General features: G+C 28.4%; 1 protein-coding gene across 2 annotated transcripts; it reads left to right on the top strand.

Annotated features, from left to right (window-relative positions):
- The first annotated feature begins 5146 nt into the window (after positions 1–5146).
- LOC132944781 (fringe glycosyltransferase) lies at positions 5147–20289 on the top strand. Of its 2 annotated transcripts, XM_061014278.1 has the most exons (12): positions 5147–5776; positions 5862–6047; positions 9992–10040; positions 12148–12190; positions 12324–12383; positions 12870–13011; positions 13914–13996; positions 18092–18162; positions 18253–18347; positions 18418–18497; positions 18581–18677; positions 18740–20289. In XM_061014278.1, the coding sequence occupies exons 1-11, from the start codon at positions 5645–5647 to the stop codon at positions 18636–18638; spliced, it is 999 nt and encodes a 332-aa protein (XP_060870261.1). In that variant the 5' UTR covers positions 5147–5644; the 3' UTR covers positions 18639–18677; positions 18740–20289. The 2 variants fall into 2 exon arrangements, with proteins under 2 accessions (XP_060870261.1, XP_060870260.1); XM_061014277.1 differs by having other exon boundaries at positions 18581–20289.
- The last annotated feature ends 2721 nt before the right edge of the window (positions 20290–23010 follow it).

Raw genomic sequence — 23010 nt, 5'->3', positions numbered from 1 at the left:
TATGTATAAAATGGGTACGATACTACGATAGTACGATAATTATGTTTTTTTCGGTCTATGTAGAATATCCTGCAAAACCCTTGGACTCTCCCCCCCCCCCCCCCCCCCCCACGGGTCAATTCAATCGATTCCAATGGATTTCCGCCGTTTCCAATAACTTACAAATCATGTAACTAGTGTACATTTTAGGCGTTTAAGCTTATAACTAGTTATAAGTCCTGAGCGGCTGAGTTACATTCGTTCTTTTGTCGTAATCAATCGGTTTTGCTGTATAGTCTTCAGTTTCAGCTTTGACTGGGAGGGGGAGCATACAGAATGAGAATACTGATACCTCCAGGGCCGGATCTAGTGTGGGGGGAGGGGAAGTCTGGGATTTACCCTGGGGCGTATAATTTTTGTGAACGTATTTTTAAGGTTTTAAATTTGTAAATTGAAAATTGAAAATGGACTTTAAAACAAAAGTCAAAACTAGGTACAAATAATAATATTTTACAGGAAATGTGTAATATTAGGTATGCAAATAAAATAAAATAATTTTACTTTTAATCGAGATAAGCAATAACTAAAAACATTGGTTTAAAAATTAAAAAGAACAAATATGAAATAGGTACGCAGTGTCGTGGAAATACCCGTCCGCAACTGTCAGCGGGAGTGTACACGCCTATAAGTCTATCATAGATTAATGTACTCTCCGATTAGTGACATAATAAAGTATGGTAAATGACATCGTTTTATTGAATAAAATATATTATGTAGAAAGTTATTTTAAACTTTATCTTAAAATGACACTATTAATTGTAATTCATTGTTATGTAACTTTAAATTAACAACTATATATTTTTTTCAAATAGGTACTGCATAAAATTATGTACTACATAAAATGTTACTTAGGTACTACTGATTTAATTGTTTTCAGATTATTTATTATGTTCGTAGGTTATAAAAGTCTTTATATCTAACAAATACCTTTTTATTAGCTGAACTTTTTTATAAATATCATCATGGCCACTAGATAAATAAAAAAGAACACAAAATGGAATATAATTTGTTATTTGTGTTTGCTTTTTAAATACAAATATACAACTATTAATTTTCTCGATAAACTTGATAGTACTAAAGTACAACATAATTAAATAATTAAAACAAAAATACTATCCTATTGATATGTAGCCCAAGTCAGATTGAAAATTATGTTTTATATATTATATTAAAATAATTTAAAAGGAAATTTATATTCTATTTGGTTAGTTTTTTTATCTATTTTATTTTTATAGTTCAAGATATCAAATAGACAACCGGGTTCTTATTATTTTGAAAATTTATAAAATGTAGATTGTCGAATGTAGATATTTTAGTACCTATATACATAAGTTAATCCATAAGTTATAATCCATTATAAAGTAAATTTCTTTATTATGTAATAATCATTATTCATTATATTTCAATTTTCAGTACATAATCACATTTTTGTTTCATTGTATTTTTTCCGTGCCATTTTTTCGGTACGCATATTATTAAAAATGAAAAATGTTTAATATTGTTATGTTGTAAATTAAATACTGTTCTTTTACATAAAGCGTTTTATATTAAAAGTAAGCAATGGATACCTAATTCAGATCTATTAATAAATAATTCGTCATGTTATTATTATCAATATTATTTATTCTAAACCTGAAACTTAGAATTATTGACCACAGATTTTAACTTTAAATACACCATTAAGAAGTGCTTCTAAAACTATTTACTTGATTAGTTTAAAATGTAAAATGTTTATTTTTAAGTTAAAATTGTTAAAATTATTTGTGGTAAATAAATTATTGGTCCAGTATGGCAGTACCTATATTGCAAAATGTTTTGTAAATGTTGGTCCTCACAATACTGTGTGAGTGTACTAGATTTTTCGTAAAGAAAAATACTAATTCTGGCAATCTCCTTGAGATGGGCGTATTTTTTTAATTTTCCCCGGTTGTTAAAAAGCTAAGATCCGGTCCTGGATACCTCCCATATAGATCAATGATAACTCGTCTTAAAGGCATTTTACAATGATATTATAATGTATTAATGTTATGTGTCGATGATAATGGGGCCGGAAAAAAGACGCCCTCAAGTCACAGCTCATAATATTCTACTCATAAGTCATAGTAATGTACGCCGTTCTACGGTCGGTTATATTATAATATAAACGATATATTTTTGTTTCACGCACACATAGCATAAAAAACAATTTTTTTAGTCTCGACGATATCTACTACCGCTATAGTTATATATATTTGTTTCGACGTGCCATTTAAGGGGACGCTATACAGTGACATTTGTTGTCTCCGTCTTACAAGTTTTGTGTATTTTAAAATTGTAAACTGTTTGTACATCTTAAAATACTCATAACTCGCTTTAAAATTTAAATATAATAAAAAGCCTTAGTCATTGTCTAGATAATAATCTTACCTTTAAATTGTATAAGAGGTCAACTCGCTCTAATTTTCAAACTAACGGAGATAAACGTGTTCTGCTAAGCGTACAATTTGCTATGTTACGCACTTGTAAGACGGAGACAACAAATGTCACTGTAACGTCGTTATTATAATATACCACATTAATATATTATAATGTACGATACGGCGTCGGTAACTCAGACGTAGCGAGTGATAGGTTGCCCGCGTGCCACAGATAAATTTAATAATAATATAAATTATATATATATAAGTGATTAATAATATTTGGTCATATGGCACATATTGTGTGTGCATAAAAAAATGCATTTACGAACTAAAAACGGAAAGAAATGGGTTTAGTTTTTTATTTATTTATTTACATCGCTATTCAATAAAAATACTACTATCATGGGTCTATTTGACTAATTCTAAGGTTTCAGTCACGGTGTGAGTATAGTGTGACTATTCAGTAAGATGAAAAAGTATTGAAATTGTTTTACATATTAGCCCTAGATGCGCCCTTATAGTTTTATTAGCTATTATTTGTCAACGACCCAATATGTACCAATGAGAGATGTCCATTCTTACCCGCATTATAACTTATAATAATAAATATTGTCCTCTAGTTAATTTCTTTGGACACTCTATATGAAGGGGCGTTGGCCGTTGGACCAAAGTAGTTTATACTTGTGGGTATGAACCAATTTTTAATATAATTGACTAATTAATCGACCGGCTTTGATCATGTACGGTACAGAAATATTTAAAAATAGTAGCACATTGTCGTATTTTCTGTTGGCCATGATCATGGAATTATTAAACAATTCTTTCACGACTTTTACTAATAACATTGTATGTATAGGGACTATGATTTGTTTTTTTAAGTATTTCAGAATTAACTATTAAGTAAACATATTTTACCTGGCTCGTCTTTTTCTAAAGTTCCAATTAATAATTATTATGTTACCGTTTAGGTACTAATTTATCGCCCCTCCATACGTCAATACGTAATGATAACTCGTCATATTTCTCTCAATTGTTAAAAAAAATTGAAAAATGTACTAAAACTTAAAAAAATTACCTCAAACGAAAAAAAACTCAAAATAATGCAAAATAAAAAAAGCATTTAAGTGGATGTCGTTCTGCTGTCAGTGTTAAGCCGAGATAAATATAATTTTTTCTAGATAAAGATTAAGATAAATTATAATAATGTTATCTAGATAAAGATGAAAATTTTTTTTTTATCTAGATAAATTATCGGATAAATTTTTTTTATTGGATTATGGCACCCTCTGTAAGCTCGTAGTAATATAGAATAACTTAATAGTATATTATCGAAAATGTTGATAGATATTAGTAAATACTACCTACTTAATAAATTACTTAATTGTCTACTTATAAATTATAATAAATAAAATCCGTTTAATAAATTAAATTATCTGGATAAATTCATCTAGATAACGGTGATTTTTATCTTATATAACTGTGTAAATTAATAATCTCTATTTATCTAGATAAGATAAAAGATAAAAGATAAAAGAATATTTATAAACTCAACACTGTCTGCTGTACAGTACAGTTACAAGTGGGTCATTGTATAATGGATTGTATTAAACTTGAATTCAGTGATATAATATCATTGTATAAAAAAAATGATTCTGAGCGGAGACGGTTTGTCAGTCTGGATTTTTTATAGTGTTATTATTTATTATAGCCTGTACGGGCTGTAAGTTGAACTAATATTATAATTTTATAACTTTTATTCGTTTCTATCGTGATAAACAAAGCGTTAATGAATTAAGATCCCATTTTTAGCGGTTTTTCGTAATTTGTCGATAGTTTTTCCAGTGGCATTAAATAACTATTGAGAAAATCGAAAAATGACCTCTCTAAAGTACCATTTTGATCCAATTTTCTAAAAGATAAGGTACTTTATTATGTTGAAATCTAAGCGCTCTTTCTGGTAGAAATTTTGTATAGAAGATAAAAAAATAAAATAAACACCATTGTAAAATCACTATAGTTTCCTCGCTCCGCTCATGAGAATCTAAAATGTATTACCAATAATAGATTTGTATGTGATTGTAACACATTTTAAGCTAGGAAAGCATCGTCTATGATGATCTAAAAAAAAGACACAAAAGTCATCAACATCCGGGCCTTATTAATAATGTTATAAATATAAATACCTATAGCAACTAGGTCTATTGCCAAGTCCCTATTGGCTATTACATAGCTGCATAGGGGAGTAAATAGGGTAATGCAGGCAATGTTGCTGCTTTGGAGTCCTGTCGGTTTAAAACAGCAAAGCAATGGTGCGTACCTAGAGTATTTATTTTTAAAGGCGACCACCGAAGACCGAACAAACTGTGCACTACAGGAGATGTTCCGGCGAGGTTCTTGTAAATAAAAAAATATACCTATATAATATTAATATAATAGGTACCTAGTGGTTAGTACCTATGTCTTATGTTATATTCTTCTAGTATCCAGTGTTCCTGCGTGCGTAACAAACGCGCCGGTCGGAAGAGGACGTTCGTAATTATTATTTATAATAATAATATATTATACGGATGTCGTTAGGGCGCGCGGTGGTAGGCGGAGAGAGAGAAAAATATGTGTAACAATAATAATAATATTATTAACGCGATACGGAACACCTCGAGGCCACCGCGGGACCGGGAGGTTGATGCCTCCGCGCAGTCCGTGTCGCGTCCGACACGATCGCCGACCAGTCTCGCGGGCAATCGGCCTATGCGGTCGCTCTCTACCACGGTCAGGGCGAGTCGGCGTTCACGTCTTCACCGCCACGGTACAAAATATTATGTACAATCTGGTATTCAGTTGGTGTGACGTATAGATAACCGCCACTCACTAGTCACCACCAGTTACCGGCAGGCAGCAAGTGGCAACCGTGAACCGGCATTCGCCATTCGCGTTCCGTCCGTCGACCGGTGTGAACGTGTGCGCTGTTCCACGGTGTTGGCCGCCGCGATCCGTGCGTGTCCCGTAACGAGTGATAACGGTGCGCCACTGATAACGAACGTGAACCACAATAATAACAACAACAACAATTAATATTATTGAAGTTATCTGTATATTATTATTGTAATATACTAATTAATCAGTATTAATAATATTGTAGCAGCGGCGGCTGGACGACGGCCGTCTATTTATTGCCGAAAATGTGACCAGCCGACCGCGGTGGAACTATGTCCAGGAAAACCAAACGATGGCTGTTACAGTTGCAGATACTACTCGCCCTGTTAGCGCTCGCATCGTTCGTTTTCTACCAACAGGTGGGAACCACCGGAGGCAACGTGCTCACTTTCGGCCAGCAACAGGTCAGTCCCGCTCGCCTGATTCATGTGTTTCGACTGTGTAATTAACGTTTTGATCTCTTTGTTTTTTTGTCTCCATGTGTGACAGCTGCCAAAAACAGTAAGCAACTCTACAAACTATTCAACTTTAGAAAGAAAATCATTCCAACACATCTTGCCTGTCGACGATGATCTATTAGAAAAAGTGTTCATCACCGTAAAAACTACTGGGAGAAATCACTTGACCAGACTGCCTGTAATTATAAGGACTTGGTTTCAACTTGCAAAAAAACAGGTATGTACCTGTTATTATAAATTTGTGTATATAATTATTATAATCTATTTTATTTGATGAGTATACTCTACTAGTATACTCACTAGAAAGTGACTAATTTATTTTTATCCTTATGGTTGTACCTACCTAATCTTTGTATGTAGGTATCTATTCTGCTTAAGTTATTTCTTATTAGTATAAACAAATAAGACATTTTTCTTGAAAACACATCAAAATAGTTATGTAATATTAAATTACTCAATCAAATGTCACGCATTCCTTTAAAGGCATTAATATAAAATAACTTACAAGGTATTTTAATTTATTTTAAATATTATATACCTAGGCTATTGAGCAAGTTATTAAGTTACATAGTTATCAGTTATAACAAAGTGAAAAAAAATAAAAATCAATAGATAACTAACTACAGAGTCAAACCTTTTACCTGCCCTAATTTTTTTCTGCTTAAGTTGTTTTGAATTTTTGATCAGTTAATTAATAATTTTAGTATAAAATTTAGTATACATCAGTATATTTTAAGTTGTTATTATACAATAGGTATAGGTATTTCAATGTGTGTAATGCCTTAATGGTCTTTAAAACCTTTTAGATTATGTAGAAAGTAGTATACGCTTAGTAATTGTATAAATGAGGAAGTGGAAAATGCTTGATCTTGTAATAATAATTTGTTTTTTTCTACTTATGATTTTTTAAATGTTTTCTTAATTATTATTTATTTAAATTTTTATATCAATATCAATGTCCTGTTCTGTTTAATTTGGGGTTAACCGTAGTAATTTCTATTAGTTTGATAAGTGTTGAGTTACTTTTCTAGTTGTTAGTTCAGTCAATATTTATTTTGTATCTTCTTCTTTGGTATTCAACCCTTATGGTTGGTTTTGAAGTTGGATATGCGCTCTCCACTATTTTGTACCTATCTATTGGTCTATTTATTTTATTTTATACTTTGATATTGATACTATAATCAGTTTATAAAATACAAATTTGATTTTCATAATGTAATTAAAGTTAAAGTTTGGTGATTGTGTAAAATGTTCCTCACACACCCCGGAAAAATTTGGAAATTTTTTTTTAATTTCTCAAACTCACATTATCAGAAAATTATTCCAGTCTATGATTATATTTATATTATCCTTTAGTAAAAATTCAACCATCATCATTATCTAAATTCACTCAAATACATGTATTTTAAATTGTACAAATCAATATTGATTAAAATTTAATTTAACCATAAAATAAAAAGATAGCTTTACCAGTTTACCAAATAAAATATTTTTAAAGCATAATTTCTAATTTAATTTTTTTCATTGATGTGTACGCGTCAATTACTGTAAACGGAGTATCTGTGTGCGCATACTTGAGCCACCCCGGTTTCAGCAGTTGCTTTTAAATCACCTGGTGTATAATGGGCAATGGCGTGACTAAAAAAGTTTTATATGTCAAAAATGAGTGACGGACTAAACAAAAATAAGAGCGAAAAATAATCACGTAGTACTAAAGGCACGCAGTGCGATTAGTATTAGACAGATGCAAATAGCGTTTGAGATTTGGAGAGGGAGCTGAAGTCCTACTATATAATAATATTGAATATAAGCTTAAAAAAAAATTGGGACATTTTTGAAGGAGCTTAGTCTCTAAAGCCCCCCTACTTGCGCCTGTGGTATTAGACTAATCGAAAGTATCTATCTGACTACAACCTATTATAAACGTCTCGTTATTTTTGGAAATCAATCAAATAATCAAATAGATAATATTATAAAGAGGTGACTTGAAATTATTCACATGTATAAGTATCAAGTAGAATTGAGTCGAAAATATAACATATAATATATTAAACCGGCTTGAATCACAGTATGCATTTCGTCGGGTGCCGATTATTTACGTGTGTGAAGTTGGTTTTGTCGATTATTTAGAAACCGACCGGTATAATTGAACCGTAAGTAAGTTATTAAAAAGTAAAAACCTCCGGAATTAAAATAATTAAAATCGTATTTACAATATTAAATTAATTTAATTATATTAATATATACGACACATTCAATACGATTTAAAACATTTATTTTCGGAGAAATGTGAGTAGGCCCGGGCCTACCATAGACCATAGCGCAAAAGCGGTTACAATTATTATTCATTTAAATTTTTTTGCCTAAATTATCTAATAGAAATGTTCGATAAATTTAAAAATCTTAACTCGTTAATTATTTTTAAGCAACTTAGAATTTTTTAAAAAGTTCTTAAATTTTTTTTAATTTTCATTAAACATAATTTTTTGAATAAAAAAAGTTATCATTGATTTCAAATGTATGAATATAATATATTACTACCATGCGTTGAGGTAAGTGAAGCGAGGGGATTGCTCAAAACAAGGTCTCCGTACACACATGAAACGATTTTTTGCGCCACTGTTAGATGCTCTAGTTTATTAATTTGTATTTGTTACTATTTTGATTACCATTGTACAAAGAAAAAAACTAGTATTTGCCGCTGCGACGCTGCCCAAGGCTCAAAATCTGGCACTAAGATATTACTTATTTTCAATACATTATATGATTACTTTTGTCTTGCATGTTTTACAAGAGTCCAGATTGGATTTTTGATTTGTAGTATTTTTTATAATTGAATCGAGAAAGATCGAGTATAATTTAAAGAAGAAATTATTATAAGTAGATTCTATGATTTTTGTTTCTGATAAAAACTCGAAAAACACTAAATACAAAATATACAATATACATATAAGTATGTAACATATTAATATTTTAAACGTTATTAATTTAAAATTTCCAGAGTTTTTAACAGTTATTTGAATCCTAACAAAAAAAGTTTTATTTGTTAAAAACCAGTTTATTGCTATTGATTCACATAATCGAACTTGAAACATATTCAGACCGTATACACTTCAGTAATTTTACACTTGTATAATGTATAATATATGTATAATACGTATACATTATTCAATCATAGGTACCCATTGATTGTATTAGTTAAGGTCCTAATAAATTTAATTATTTGATTGTACAGATAAAATACCGATCTTTTTAGACAACTTTTTCTTTTTTTAAACTGTTATTTGACCTTCCTAGATCCAATTTATATTTAATATTATTTTTAGCTAAAACTGATTATTCGAAAACAATGATAGTTTATAACTAAATAAAATATATATGGAAAATTACCTCATTTTACGATTGGTTTATATATATATTAGAGATTGTCATAAAACATTTTTGAAAAATACTTAATTAATTATTTGTTTCTATTTTCTATGTCTTCTATAAATAACTTTAAATTAATAAATGTGAAATAAAATATTTAATTTCAGTTAAAGTATGTTATACTATAATGAGATCATTGATTAGTTTTATTTATTATTTATAGTAATTGTTTACCTACATTTAGAATTAATTTTATGCAATAAATAAAATGCATCCTAATTATTTTTAAAATTATTTATACCTATTTTACAAGAACGAACAATGAAAGTGAAGGATTTATTAATTATATTTATAGGATATGCTGTGCTATATAACACGTTCTCTTGCAGTTATAAAACAATTTGTGTAGTACCTGTATCGGTGAAAATATCTATATAGGTTTGCCTTGGATAGGTATAGTAGCTATTATAGTAGGCACGTTGCACTTGTTGATGTCGCTGATATTCCAACTGTACATTTAGTACTTGGGTTTTGTTACATTAACTATGTATTTAATATTAAATTCATCAAGCATACCTATGTAAGATTTGTAAAGTTCGTAAAATGTGTCGGGTAACTTATTAATTTTTATAAAATCAAGGTTAACTAGATCAACCGTATTATAAAATCCAAATTGATACGTGTGTCGTGCATGCTGGCACTTTCTTGATTGTATATAATTAAAGTCTTTAATGTTATAGTGCTGTGTTGTTTTTAATTATAATAAGTTCACCAAAATTTAATTTGTTACAGACTTGGTTTTTTACAGACACTAATGATCAACATTTAAGTCAAGTGACGGGTAAGTTGTATGATTACTAGTTTTTAATATAATTTAGTTACGGGGTACACATAATAAATTATTTTATTGATGCATTAATTTTGTGTAATAATATGTAACAAAGTATTATTGATGTTTAACATTTATCAAGCTATAAAAACTCGATACTACTATATAAACGAAACGTAAATGCAATTTAGCATTTTACTATTATGGAAGATCATACACATTGAGATTTGTGATGGATTATTTCATTAAGTTATTTTACTTGTAACAACTCTGCATATGAACATTAAAGTGTTACATTGCTACATTAATGTGTAGGTATACTAAAAGTCAAAAGTTAATATTTTGTTCAAAGTACAAAAACCACGCGGAAACGTACCTATTATTTTCAACTGGTAATTTGGTGATCAGATAAAATGTTCTCGTTATTAACAGGTGCTGTAAACGTATTATTTAAAAAACTTTTTTTTTATATTGTATCCTCGATTTGTGTACAAGTATGCATTGGTACTAAAATACATGTTTATATACTTGATCCGCAGACTTCATCATACCGCTTATTATTTTCGGTTTATATGGCTTGAGCTAATCATAGTAATCATGTATTAGTATTCATCGCTTTTTTATAATCTTGCATTATACCTACCTATTTTATTACATATATTGAAATAGGACTTTTAATGTTTATACTTTTTATATGTAGGTTGTTTCGATTTAATACTAGATTTTTAAGAGATTATAAAAATCGTATTCCCGAGTAATTACCATTTTTAAAATGTATACCTACTCAAACTAATAATTTACCAAGTTATACATTTTGTATCTTTATGAACATTTAAATACGTTCACATTATATAAAGCTATTATAGTTTATAGTATAATAGTATAATATGATTATCATATTATGATAAAATAACTTTACCTAGAATAATATCAGCCTTATTTTAGATTCAACATTTGATTAAAACTAGTAGATCTGAGTAAACTATTTCTATTACTTAATTTAATTATTTTGAGAACTGAAATTTCTTAATATTGATTAGAATTTGAGATATTTATTTTAAATTTTATAAATTAATTTTTGAAAGATTTTAGGTATTATAGTATTTTATAGTTTTAATATTTAATAATATATTATATAATATTGTCTTATTACACATTTTAGTCTATAGTCTATACTCAATATTGATTTTTATCATAATGATAATATACCTATTATTTGCATTAATAATTATACATAAATATATATTATAATAAACATTTTTTAAATGCAATTCTACTGATGTCAGTAAATATTCGTATTTTGTTTTTAATTACTTTTTTTTAATTTGTAAAATAGGTAATCGACCAAAAATAATAATAATCTATTAATATTTTTTTTGTTTATGTAAAAAAAGATTAAAATTATTTTTTCATTTGTTGTATATACAACTATTTTCGTACTTATATTATATTAATATATAAGCCGTTAAAATTAATAAATACAAAAGCACGATAAGGTTTTTGTATACCTATATATTCATTTTAATCTCAAGTCATTAGTTTAAAAATATGAGAATTTTAGATGGAACAATGGTTCTTCTTGTTTTCAAACAATATGAGCTCAACAATGACGTTTTTGTCTGAGTAGGCTAATGTACACACTAGAAATAATTATGTACAGAAGATTATTATTCAAAAAAAATATTTGATCAATATTCTTCTCAATTTCCATGCTATTACATTTTTAAGACTAGATAAGACACCCGATTTTTGAAAACTTTTTTTTCAAGTTTAAATTGTATAAATATTATGAATACATATTTTTTACAGAATAAGAATATTTATTTAAATAATTGGTAATTCAAAATTTTTTGATATAACCTTATTGAATTTCAATGATTGAGTTTGTAGGTTGTGATTTTTTCACTAGGGAGTTGATTATGAATTATGATGAATAATTTATCAAAATATATAAATTTAATATACGTTTTTTTTATAGATTCACTTATTCGTTTCATATTTAAAAATTATAACGTTATAACACAACGTTGTTATATAAAAAAAATACCTTTATAAAATAATTTTATTGATGTGATCGTTTCGGTTTATGTTTTTTATGTTTTACTATTTCATATTCTAGGTGGTCACGTCATAAACACTAACTGTTCAGCCACTCATAGTAGGCAAGTAATACATATGCATGTAATATTATTAATAAATCGCAGTGGGATATCAATAAATAATTGTTTTTAAATTAAAATCTTTTTCTTTACGGCTTTATATAGTATTTGATGCTAGTTTTAATTTGATTTTTAGACGTGCGCTGTGCTGTAAAATGTCTGTTGAATTGGACGTGTTCCTTGAAACGAAAAAAAAGTTAGTATACAACTATTTAAATCGATCTTGTTTAATATGTTTTTGGTATGCAGTGTAAAATTCATGAAGTCGTATAATTGTTGTTGTATGTTATATCTAATTTTGCATACCCAAAAAACGACAGATGTACATTTAGTTTAAAGTTTGTTATGTAGGTAGTATACTAATTTACTACTATTGTAATACATATTCTGCGTTTATACATTTTTAAACACTTTACGCGTTTAAATTGTCTTGTCATATTAGTGATATTTATGTATTTTTGAAGTTATACATTTTACATACACCACCTTTAATAATAGTTGCCACAGAAATACAAAATATGAAATGTAGGGCACGATGCTGCTAAAAATGTTTCAGGGCCTTTTGCTGTTTGATTAAAAAATCCATTCTACGACGCTATCTAAATATTATTCGTGTTTTACATAGTTTTATTGTCCTTTACTTCTGTGTATAATATTATATATTTTTTATTATTGATTTAAGGTGGTTTTGTCACGTAGATGACGACAACTATGTTAATGTTCCTGCTTTGGATGAATTATTGAAAATGTATAATCCAATTGGGGATTGGTATTTGGGACGTACTAGCACTCCAAAACCATTACAAATTCGCGCCAAATCCCAAGTAAGTTAACAATAATAATAATACAATTAGTTATATCTATTCATTTGGTTTAAATAAGTCGTACAGAGTATCTTAAAGTTGATGAAATATTGTTAAAGTTTAAAACTTCCACCACTAAAAAACTTTAACAATGTCATGGAATTTTCTGTGTATAATCATTATAATGTTGTCAATATCTAAGGTGACGGGATGAGTATATGAGATTTTACTTGTAAAAAATCTATTTATAAGAATAATAATCCGTTTTAAGTTGCAAACCTTGATAAATACGTTGTAAAAACATTAAATAAATAAATGATCATACGATTTGTTTTTGAATTTAATTCAGTTGAAAGACGATTTTTCCTCAATCAATTTTAGTTATTTTGTTTTTATTCAAAAAAATTAACGATTGAAACATTTAGCAATATTTATATTATTATTTTATAAATATTTGACTTATTTTAAGCTATTTATACGTGACAACCGATTTACATCATTATATTACTGTTAATAGATATTAATTGACAAAATTAAGTTTCACTTTCCAAATTAAGATAATAATAATTAGAAAATACTGTAAATATTATATCTAATATAATATTAACTATCCTTAGAATCAGATGCTGATTCACCCGTTGCCTTCGTATAGAATCGTTTTTGTATATGTACCATACTACCACACTACCACAATTCATCATTGATTTCAAATTTAACTTAATCAATATTACGTAGTAAAGTCAATTCCTACTATACAGCAGTTTCTGCTGATCAGAGTTAGTCCTAGGTTTTTGAATATATGTATAAATAATAATCCTTGTAGGTATCTATTTAATTTATTAATAAAGTTCGTGCTTAAATGTAAATTAACTGTACTGTTTGTAACTTTTTTGTTTTAAATTTATTTATTATTTTTGTTTTAGAAAACTACATTTTGGTTTGCTACCGGAGGTGCTGGATTTTGTTTGAGCCGTGCATTAGTACTTAAAATGGCACCAATATCTGGGTAAGTTTTTTAAATAATTTTTTTACGTATAAGTACCCCTAAATTTATATTATATAAGTTATAAGAATTTCAAGTGTTTATTTTTGAGTAAAATACAAAAATGATATCAAATTATACTTAACTAAATAAATCGTAGACAATTGATAATATTTTAAATTTGAAGGTTAGGTGTACTCAAAATATATAGTACACAATTTTAAAAGATAAGTGGAGATCTGTCTGGTGTTTAAATTTTAATTCAATCAAAAAATGGATGAGTTTATAGATGGGTGTTCATTGTTTATGTTGAATTGAAAAACCAATTCAAAACTTGGAACCCTAGGTCCTAAAATGTATTTAAATTGAATTTTAATAATAGTTTAAAAAAAACAAAATGTATGATATATATGTACGGTCGTATGTATACAATACGATATTTCCATTCATATACAATTTACGTAGTTTGTGTTAATTTTTGTAAGTAACTTTTATATTAAGATAATGCTTATGTTAATTATAGTTTAATATTTTTATTCTTATGTATGTATATTAATGTTTGTACTAGAATAATGGTTTTATATTTATAGCCGTACGGTGTCAAAGAAAACGTTCTCAGGCATGTCACGAAATTTGAATTTTTATTTACATTTAATCTAAATTAGATGAATATTTGATCGTGGCGGTGTGGCTAAGAGGGAACGTCCCTTTAAATTTATTGCTCTTTCAAATTAAACTAAGTAAACCAAACCGTACAATATTGTTAGTGTGCCTGTTGGTTACCACTGTCTAGACATTCTTAGGTAAATTGATACCGATCTAATTCTTTAACATTTTTATTTATATATATGTTATTGTGTATACTTATTCGTATATTTTTATTTTATTTTTAAATCGTTGAAACTTGGAGAACCAATAAATGATTTTATCTCGTAAAAAATCTAATGCTTATTAAAAATTTAAAATACATTATACCTACCTATACTCGTTTCATTGATATTAAACGTGTGAACTGTTGTGGAGATATTTTTACTGTTCAAATTAATTTTGATATATATTCAATAGAATATCAGGTTTTTAACTGGTTCTTTAAGGTGAATAACATTTTAATACAACTATGATGATTTTTCGATTTATATTTTGTCATTTTTAGGTAGGCATTGTCGCTTTTTATGTAAAAATTGACCGATAAAAAATTCAGTTTTAATTGCTGGGATAAAACGAATTCAGTTCTTTCCAATTTAATGACATGCAGTCTCCATGAGTCAAAAGTATTCTCGTAACCCGTTTTTTAAATTGAATAATAAATTGGGAGTTCCAATGCAGCTGCCAGTTGACGCCCCTTGTCCCCTCTGTTTTCCTTCATTCCTTGTCGTTAATCAAGTTGCTGAATTGACGAGTTAACCGGTTTATCACGTCAAGGCTCTCCGAAAAGGAGTTGTCCTGTGATGTGTTTTTCGCACTAATAAGCTCAAATTCCAATGGTAACAAACTATTTTTTAACTTTATCATTCGTTAAATTAAAAAAATAAATAAAAAAATGAAAGGAAAATTTCCCGCCATTGTTAAAAGAACCAAAATGGGTTTCGATTGGTGTTTGTCGGGGAATGTAAAGCGATTGTCTAATTGGCAGATTTTAATTGGCTAAAATTCTTTATGGAAGAAAAATACCTCGTTGGAATCGATCCAAATGCGAAGGTAATACGATGAAAAAAAATGTAGTTCCAATAAATAAGATATTATGTTGCCAACAAAATGTTGATACTGGTGATTTGTTGTAAGTATTATTATTGGACGCTTAACTTAAAACTTAATATCTAAATTCAAATAGGTAACTCATTGGTCATTTATTATAGTAGTAATACGCACCAGCAGCAAATCGCTACTTTATAGTAGTAGATTTATTATTTTGAAGACAAGTAATGAAAAGAAAACATTGTAAACATTATAATATGTTCCTAGATGTATATGCCTATATTGCCCTAATTTAGAAGAATAAAATTAAATATCACCTTTAATTCATGTTTAAAATTCTTCAAACTCAATATTATACTCAATTATTTACAACAATATGATTTACTATAATTTAATACACGCTGAAACATCACGGGGCACAATTTATTGTAACATATATGGAATTATAAATAATAGTTGGTTAATAGTAGTTGGTACAAAATATAAAACTAAGTTTTTGACAATAAAACATTAATCAATACATTAATTATAAGACAGAAGTTATCGCTACGAGCGTATGCTTAGAAATACCGATATTATTTTTATAAAAAGTATCGGTATTCGATAATTTATTAATGTTGTGATGGACGGATGAACCATAACGGGTGTTTTACATAGTATACAGACATACAGTATACATATTACATTGTATAGAAACCTGTAAATGGTATTATTTATTAACTTAGATACGAAGAAGGATTATATTGTTTAAATGTTTATATTTCGTTCAATTTAAACGTACTAGGGGTACATCAGGGTTCATTAATTAAAATTAAAATATTGTTTTAAAAACGCTATTCAATACTTTTTATTATGCACTCTTTGTTGGACATCGATTTATTTAGGTTGGAAAGGAATTTTCAATCGAGAACTACAAATTTTCCAAGACTTACACCCCCTAATTAATAATTATGTTGCGTATATCGGAAGTTTGGTATTTAATTCACCTCAGATGTTAGTCAAAAGTTTTAAAACTTGCCGTTCATAGCCGTAACTTGTGAACGACGTTCAAGGCGTTACACTTAAAAGATAAATTGATTGGGCACAACAACTTTATAATTAAGTCAGGATTAATAATAAGTAATTTTTAATTGATATTTGTGTGTATAATGTAAAGACTAAAGTATAAAAACTCGCTTTATAAACGTTACGGGATATCATTTTTTTTATTGCTATTATAATTTTATTTTAATTATATTTATTCAAAATATATTACAACAATATTCGTTCGCATATTGTGCAATTTTAACTTCATTATTTTTGTTATCAAAAAATTAGTTTTTAATATATATTTTCAAATAGTATCTAGAATTATGGTTTTTAATTTAATTAAAATATATTTCCTTTCGAAATAAAACAATGCCAATAGTTAATAAGACTGTTTGTCATGTTTTATTGATTTAATATTTTTCCAGAATTAAAAAAGGTAGTTACTAACTTTACTTTATTCATTGATATCTTTCAATGAATTATAAAAAAATGAAATGTATAGCAGTTAATACATAATAAATTTTATAAAACGTTGTAACTTTTAGGATATGCGAGGATTAAAATAATATAAATAGGTACTATTTGTATTTTATATTAAATACACAAAAATATTTAGGTGCTTGACTTCTAAAACTATAGGTACCTAATTTTATAGTAACTTGTATACTATATTACGATTTAAAACAACTTTTACTTAATGGAATTTATTGTTCACTGAAAGTATACTTTATCTAAAACAGCTTCAAGTGTAAATCGATGTACGTCCCATTAATTAACTGCAGTAACATAAAAAACGGACCACCCATCAATAATGGTTATTTTTTAAAATACATATAATAGTATTCGACGGTGTAAGTATAACGTACAACTGTAAAAGTAGTTGTGTATATTTTATTACGAGCTATAGGTATAATTTCAAGTGTCTTATATTTAAAAAATATGTCGGTTTTATTATGTTAACGAGTAAAATGTGATTTTAATAAATAAGAATTATCCAGACGAGGTTTGAGTTTTTATTAATACGAGTATAGGTACTTTATGAGAAATACATTTACCAATATGATCATATGGCTCAGTAAAATATTTATTTTTTAACATTTGGAACAGATGACGTGTGAATGATCGTTTATTAGATGATTTTATTTTTTCACAAGCCATGTGTCACGCATAAAGTAGTTAATTTGTCAACCATCCAGAAAATATACATATATGAACATGTTTAGAATAACAATACTTAATAGTTTCCTGGATGAATAAATTTAAATCCTGGCTCTGGCTCTACGTCGTTCACTATTATGCTGACAGAATCGTAAAATTTAATCGCGTCTTTTTTGTCTTTAAATGAATTGGTTTTAATTAAATATTCTGATTTTTTTGATTTTTTATTTATCACAGGAATGGGAAACTTATGGCAATTGGGGATCGGATAGGTCTTCCAGATGATGTCAGCGTCGGATACGTTATAGGTATAATATGAGAATCTTGCTATGGTTATTCAGATTTTCTTGAATCTCGTATCACTTCTAAAATAATTAATGATGTTTTATATTTTGCAGAACATTTGTTAAAAATACAACTGACTAGAGTGGAACAATTTCACTCGCACTTGGAGCCAATGAGACTTATAAAAAAAGATCTGTTCAACGAACAAGTAATTAAAAATACGCATGTACTTAGATAATAACATTAATGTTAATTATTTTGTGTTTTTGACAATATAGCTGACATTTAGTTATTCCTTGGACAACGAGCCAAACACTGTGGACGTGGATGGGTTCAACGAAATCACCGATCCTACCAGGTCAGTTTTGTTAACTTTAATTCAGATGTACGTATTGGCGTATTGCGATATAAATATATTTATCATATAATTTTTATTTTCAGATTTCTTTCACTACATTGTTTTTTGTTTCCTGAAGCTTCGAGTTGTATCGAAAAATGAAAAATACACCGTTAATCGTTATATTGTTCCAGAGACATAGTGAGAGTTAATAAAATCAAATTTAGAGTCGTTTAATAACATTTTGCTCGGTATTTTTTAAGGTTTTGTCTTGTTTGGCCTAACGTTTTATTAATCTGAAATACGAAAACCATTAATCATAAGGTCTTCAGAATGTGCATGTCATGGTTGGTCAGAAGGTGGGAAACCGTCATAATAGTAGCGGCTAATATTCGTGTGCTTACAGTTGGATACTCATTTCCCATAATGTGCCCGAATGACAGGACTGATAAAATTCCCTCATTACTATATCGTTTGTTACGATAACGATATCAACAAAGAATATTTTCGATTAGTCTTAAGTTTATGATTGCGTAAATCAACTTTATTATAAATACGGTGCATTAAAGGATTTCTTTAATTTTAGTTTTTCTCTCTCGAAACCATCATTGTATTTCGAGTGTTAATATCGTGACTCTATTATCGTATTTGATTATTCGAAAAATATTAAATCTTAAATATTTCCTGTGATTTCTTGTATAAAGACCAAGTGTTTGAATAGTATTCATAGAAGACATTAAAACAATAAATCGGTAAAAAGTGTGTATACACGGCATAAATGATAAAATAGTTTTTAATCATTAGTTTATGCTCAAACCGATCATCGCTCAATGTGTTCCGAGTAATAGTCATTGTTTTAGTCGTGGTATAAACGTTTTAAAAAGCAAAGAGCACACAACATCGGTTAATATAATTGCTTAAATTCGTCTGTTGTTGTTGTGTGTTCATATTGAACGCATTAATTTCGATTTTTTTTTTAATGCAACGAAACAGACAAGGTCATTACCTATATACACATAGTTATTAATAATATGTCTACCATAGATACCGATCGTCTGTAAAACGGGCACATATATGTCATCTATTCATTGGGCGAACTAATCATCGGCATTGTGTATTTTTGTGTGAGACTTATTTTATTGACGGGACAAATATTAACGTCGAAGCGTTCGAATAATACCTAATAAACCAGAAAGACAACTTGAATGTGAAGTTTATATACAGTTTACTTGACTCTGTTGACTGATATTGTCTTCGGAAGTGGGTGGATTATCGACGGTAATATGAAGATGTGTCACCTCGTTGACAAAGTTATACAATATTTTATTATCCTCATAATAATAGCTAATGCTTACACACCGTTTCTAAGGTTTCCCGCTGTTCATCGACCCCCTTTGCGTATTAACGGATCATTTCTCAGCTGTAGTAGTCATTTATATATTATATTATTACGTGTAAATATATATTATGTATAATGTATGTAAATACCGTACGTAGCGCCTTATTGGCATGCATGTTATTTCTATTTAGTTTTTTCGTCTGTGATATTTAATTTTAAGTCATTATTTTATGTACAAATATAATTTATTACTATCATTACCTACATTGTGATTTGTTTGTTATTTAATCAAAACACTTGTATAATACGGAATTACAGCTATTACCTATATTTGTGCCTTTTATTGTGTATTTTAAGCAGTTAAAATGTTATTTTATTTTTCGTTAATTTAAATAAATTGTTCATTTTTTATACTATTATAGTGTCTACCGCTGATGTATTTTTAATGACAGTAAAGGTTTTTATCAACACTTATTAATTTTCTTTTTTGTGGTATTATTATGTGTAACAATGAAGCTCATTATAGTCGAGTTCCATTATCTGATATTTTTAGCAGATTATATTCTATAGAAAAATAAATGTTATTATTATTATTATTATTATAGCAGTATAATACGCGTACCTAAATTATTTATTATGACTTTAGATTAACATACTTCAACATCGAACGGTAAAAAAAAAAGAAAACTTTATCAATAATCCATCAAGATATTTTATTATTGGATTCAAAGGCTAAAAACGTTTTTTTTTTCGTGTTCCCCCAAAGCCAGGCGCACAAAGGAAGGGAGAAAATGTATCAAATCTGTATTCACTATTCATCACTGCGTGAACCGCATCACAGCCGTCGTGTACAATAATATAATATATATGTCGACGGAAGTAAAACTAACGTTTTATGCGTTTAAGTGGTTTACTGCGAGATGAGGTTTAGAGGAGAGTGAGGGAACGAGAGAAAAAGGAAATGAAACACATTTTTTTCTCTCAAACTTCGACGACGTCTCGCGCGATAAACGCTGTCATATGCGCGTGTCACGTACAAACTTTGCTTGGGTTTTTATATACCCTCGGGGCATCAATTGCCTTAGAAAACTAGCCCTTATATTATGCCCATGACAATATATATATGTATTGGTATTATGGCTTTTTCTCGGTGGCAGTAATAAAGGATTCTATTTTTATGTATCGCACCACGCTCTGTCAAAAGTGAAATTTTTTGATCTCGCTGGTATACATGTACCAATATAGATACAGAGTGATTCCCCTAGCTGCCTAACATGCAGCGGGGTGCTGGTATCCTTTAATATTGCTTTTTTTTTTAATTTAGTGTTAGATTTTTTATAAATATTGAATGGCTATGTAATATTTTCAAATATGTTTATTACATAATATACCAGATTCCTACATACTATTTGTTTTACTATTTAAGGGTTGGTTTGTAGTGGTATAGACTTATTTTTTCAAATAAAAACCAAATAGAACTACTTAGGTACCTTTTTCAAATGCAAATTGATAAGCGGGTGATTTTATTATGTATATAATAATATGCACCTTAATCAAAATTCGAACAGGAAGTTTCCGACTTATTAATTTTTAACTACCTACTAATGTAGTAGATACTTTTTTATTACCTAATGGTATTACATACAATATAAAATAGATGTAATATTTAGTCTAGTACCTACTTATTATACTCAAGACAATTTTTACAAATTATAAAATGTTAGTAAATTAATATTATATAATTTATATAATTTTAAATCATCAGTACCTACCTATATCTGTTAAACCTATTATCATGGATTAGTATCTTTAGTTAATCCTAAGAACTAGGATAAGTTTGTAACTTAGAAAGTTCGAACTAGTAGTAAGAACTCCGGTACATTTTCTGAGTTTTTTTGTATTTTTAAAATATCATCTTTTAAAAATACCACATGTTTACTCGTTATATTATTTAACAAAAGGATGTTCACCCATTGATTTATAAATAAATAAAATAAAATATATATTCTACAGTAAAAAGGGGTGGTTTTCATTTGAAAAACAAAGTTTGATTCGTCACAGGACACTTCTTAAATGGTAAGATATAAGAATTTCAATAAATTCATTGAAGAGGGGGGAAATGGTGGTGAACTTGATTGGTAATCCACCCTGTATATCTACTATGTAACATTTCATTTTTATTTCATTTCATTTTTCTTTACCACGTCCTCTTTGCCTATGTAGGTCCATATATGTATCGCACACATATTATATCGATCTTCATTCATGTGTGCACTGTCCGTGTATATATTGTATAAATAAATATATATTATTATAGCGGTGTCTGTGTGTGCCTGGATAACTAATATCATAAAAAGGCCCATCCGACCTCGTCACCACGTTTGGTGAAGACGCCAAAGATTTGGACACTTACAAGTTCAATGTTATCAAATAATAATAATAACAAAATAATTAAAACTAATAACAAATATAACACTTAATATTTAATAATAATAATGATAATAGTGTAGCAGAGACTAGAGAGGCATTTAACATCGACATTTCCTATGAGAAATTTAATTAACACAATAAATGAGAGTATTATAGTACCCATCTATTTCGCAATTAATGCATAATATCCATATGCGTAAATGTTACGGTAAAATTTAAACATATGGGAAGTACTCGTAATAAAATATAATTGGGAAGTCGATGAAGTATAAAAACGACGATACAGGAAATTAGGAGATGTACAATTCTTTCAGTTTTGCCTGCCATCGACTATGACTACCGGAGTACGACCTGGCATACGGTTTGAATGTATGCTGAATCAAGTTAAAATACCTATGTACAAGTTTTTCAAACAGTTGATAATAAAAAAAAATTTAAAAATACAGAAAAATATGGAAAAAGACAACGAATCACAAACACAAACCCCGTGGGTAATAATTAGTTGTAAGTACCTATATATATTAAAAAAATTACTAATAATCTATATGTATCAATATATTATAGATACTTCGTTGCCCCATTGCGAGAAACGATCGGAATGGAAGAGAACGTTATTTTTTTTTTTTGTATCTGCGTCGGAGACGTAGGTAGGAGGAACCTATATTAAAGGTATCTACGGTGTGGGAAATAGTAAGTTGTTAACAGACGCGGTTACCTAAAACGTCGGTTGGTTAGCGTCGTTTGTGTCATCTGTGTTTAATCCGC

This window comes from Metopolophium dirhodum, chromosome 5, assembly GCF_019925205.1.
Source record: "Metopolophium dirhodum isolate CAU chromosome 5, ASM1992520v1, whole genome shotgun sequence".
NCBI classification, from domain to species: Eukaryota; Metazoa; Arthropoda; class Insecta; order Hemiptera; family Aphididae; genus Metopolophium; species Metopolophium dirhodum.
Note: the sequence above shows the minus strand (reverse complement) of the source record. Positions and strands in the feature narration are given on the sequence as shown.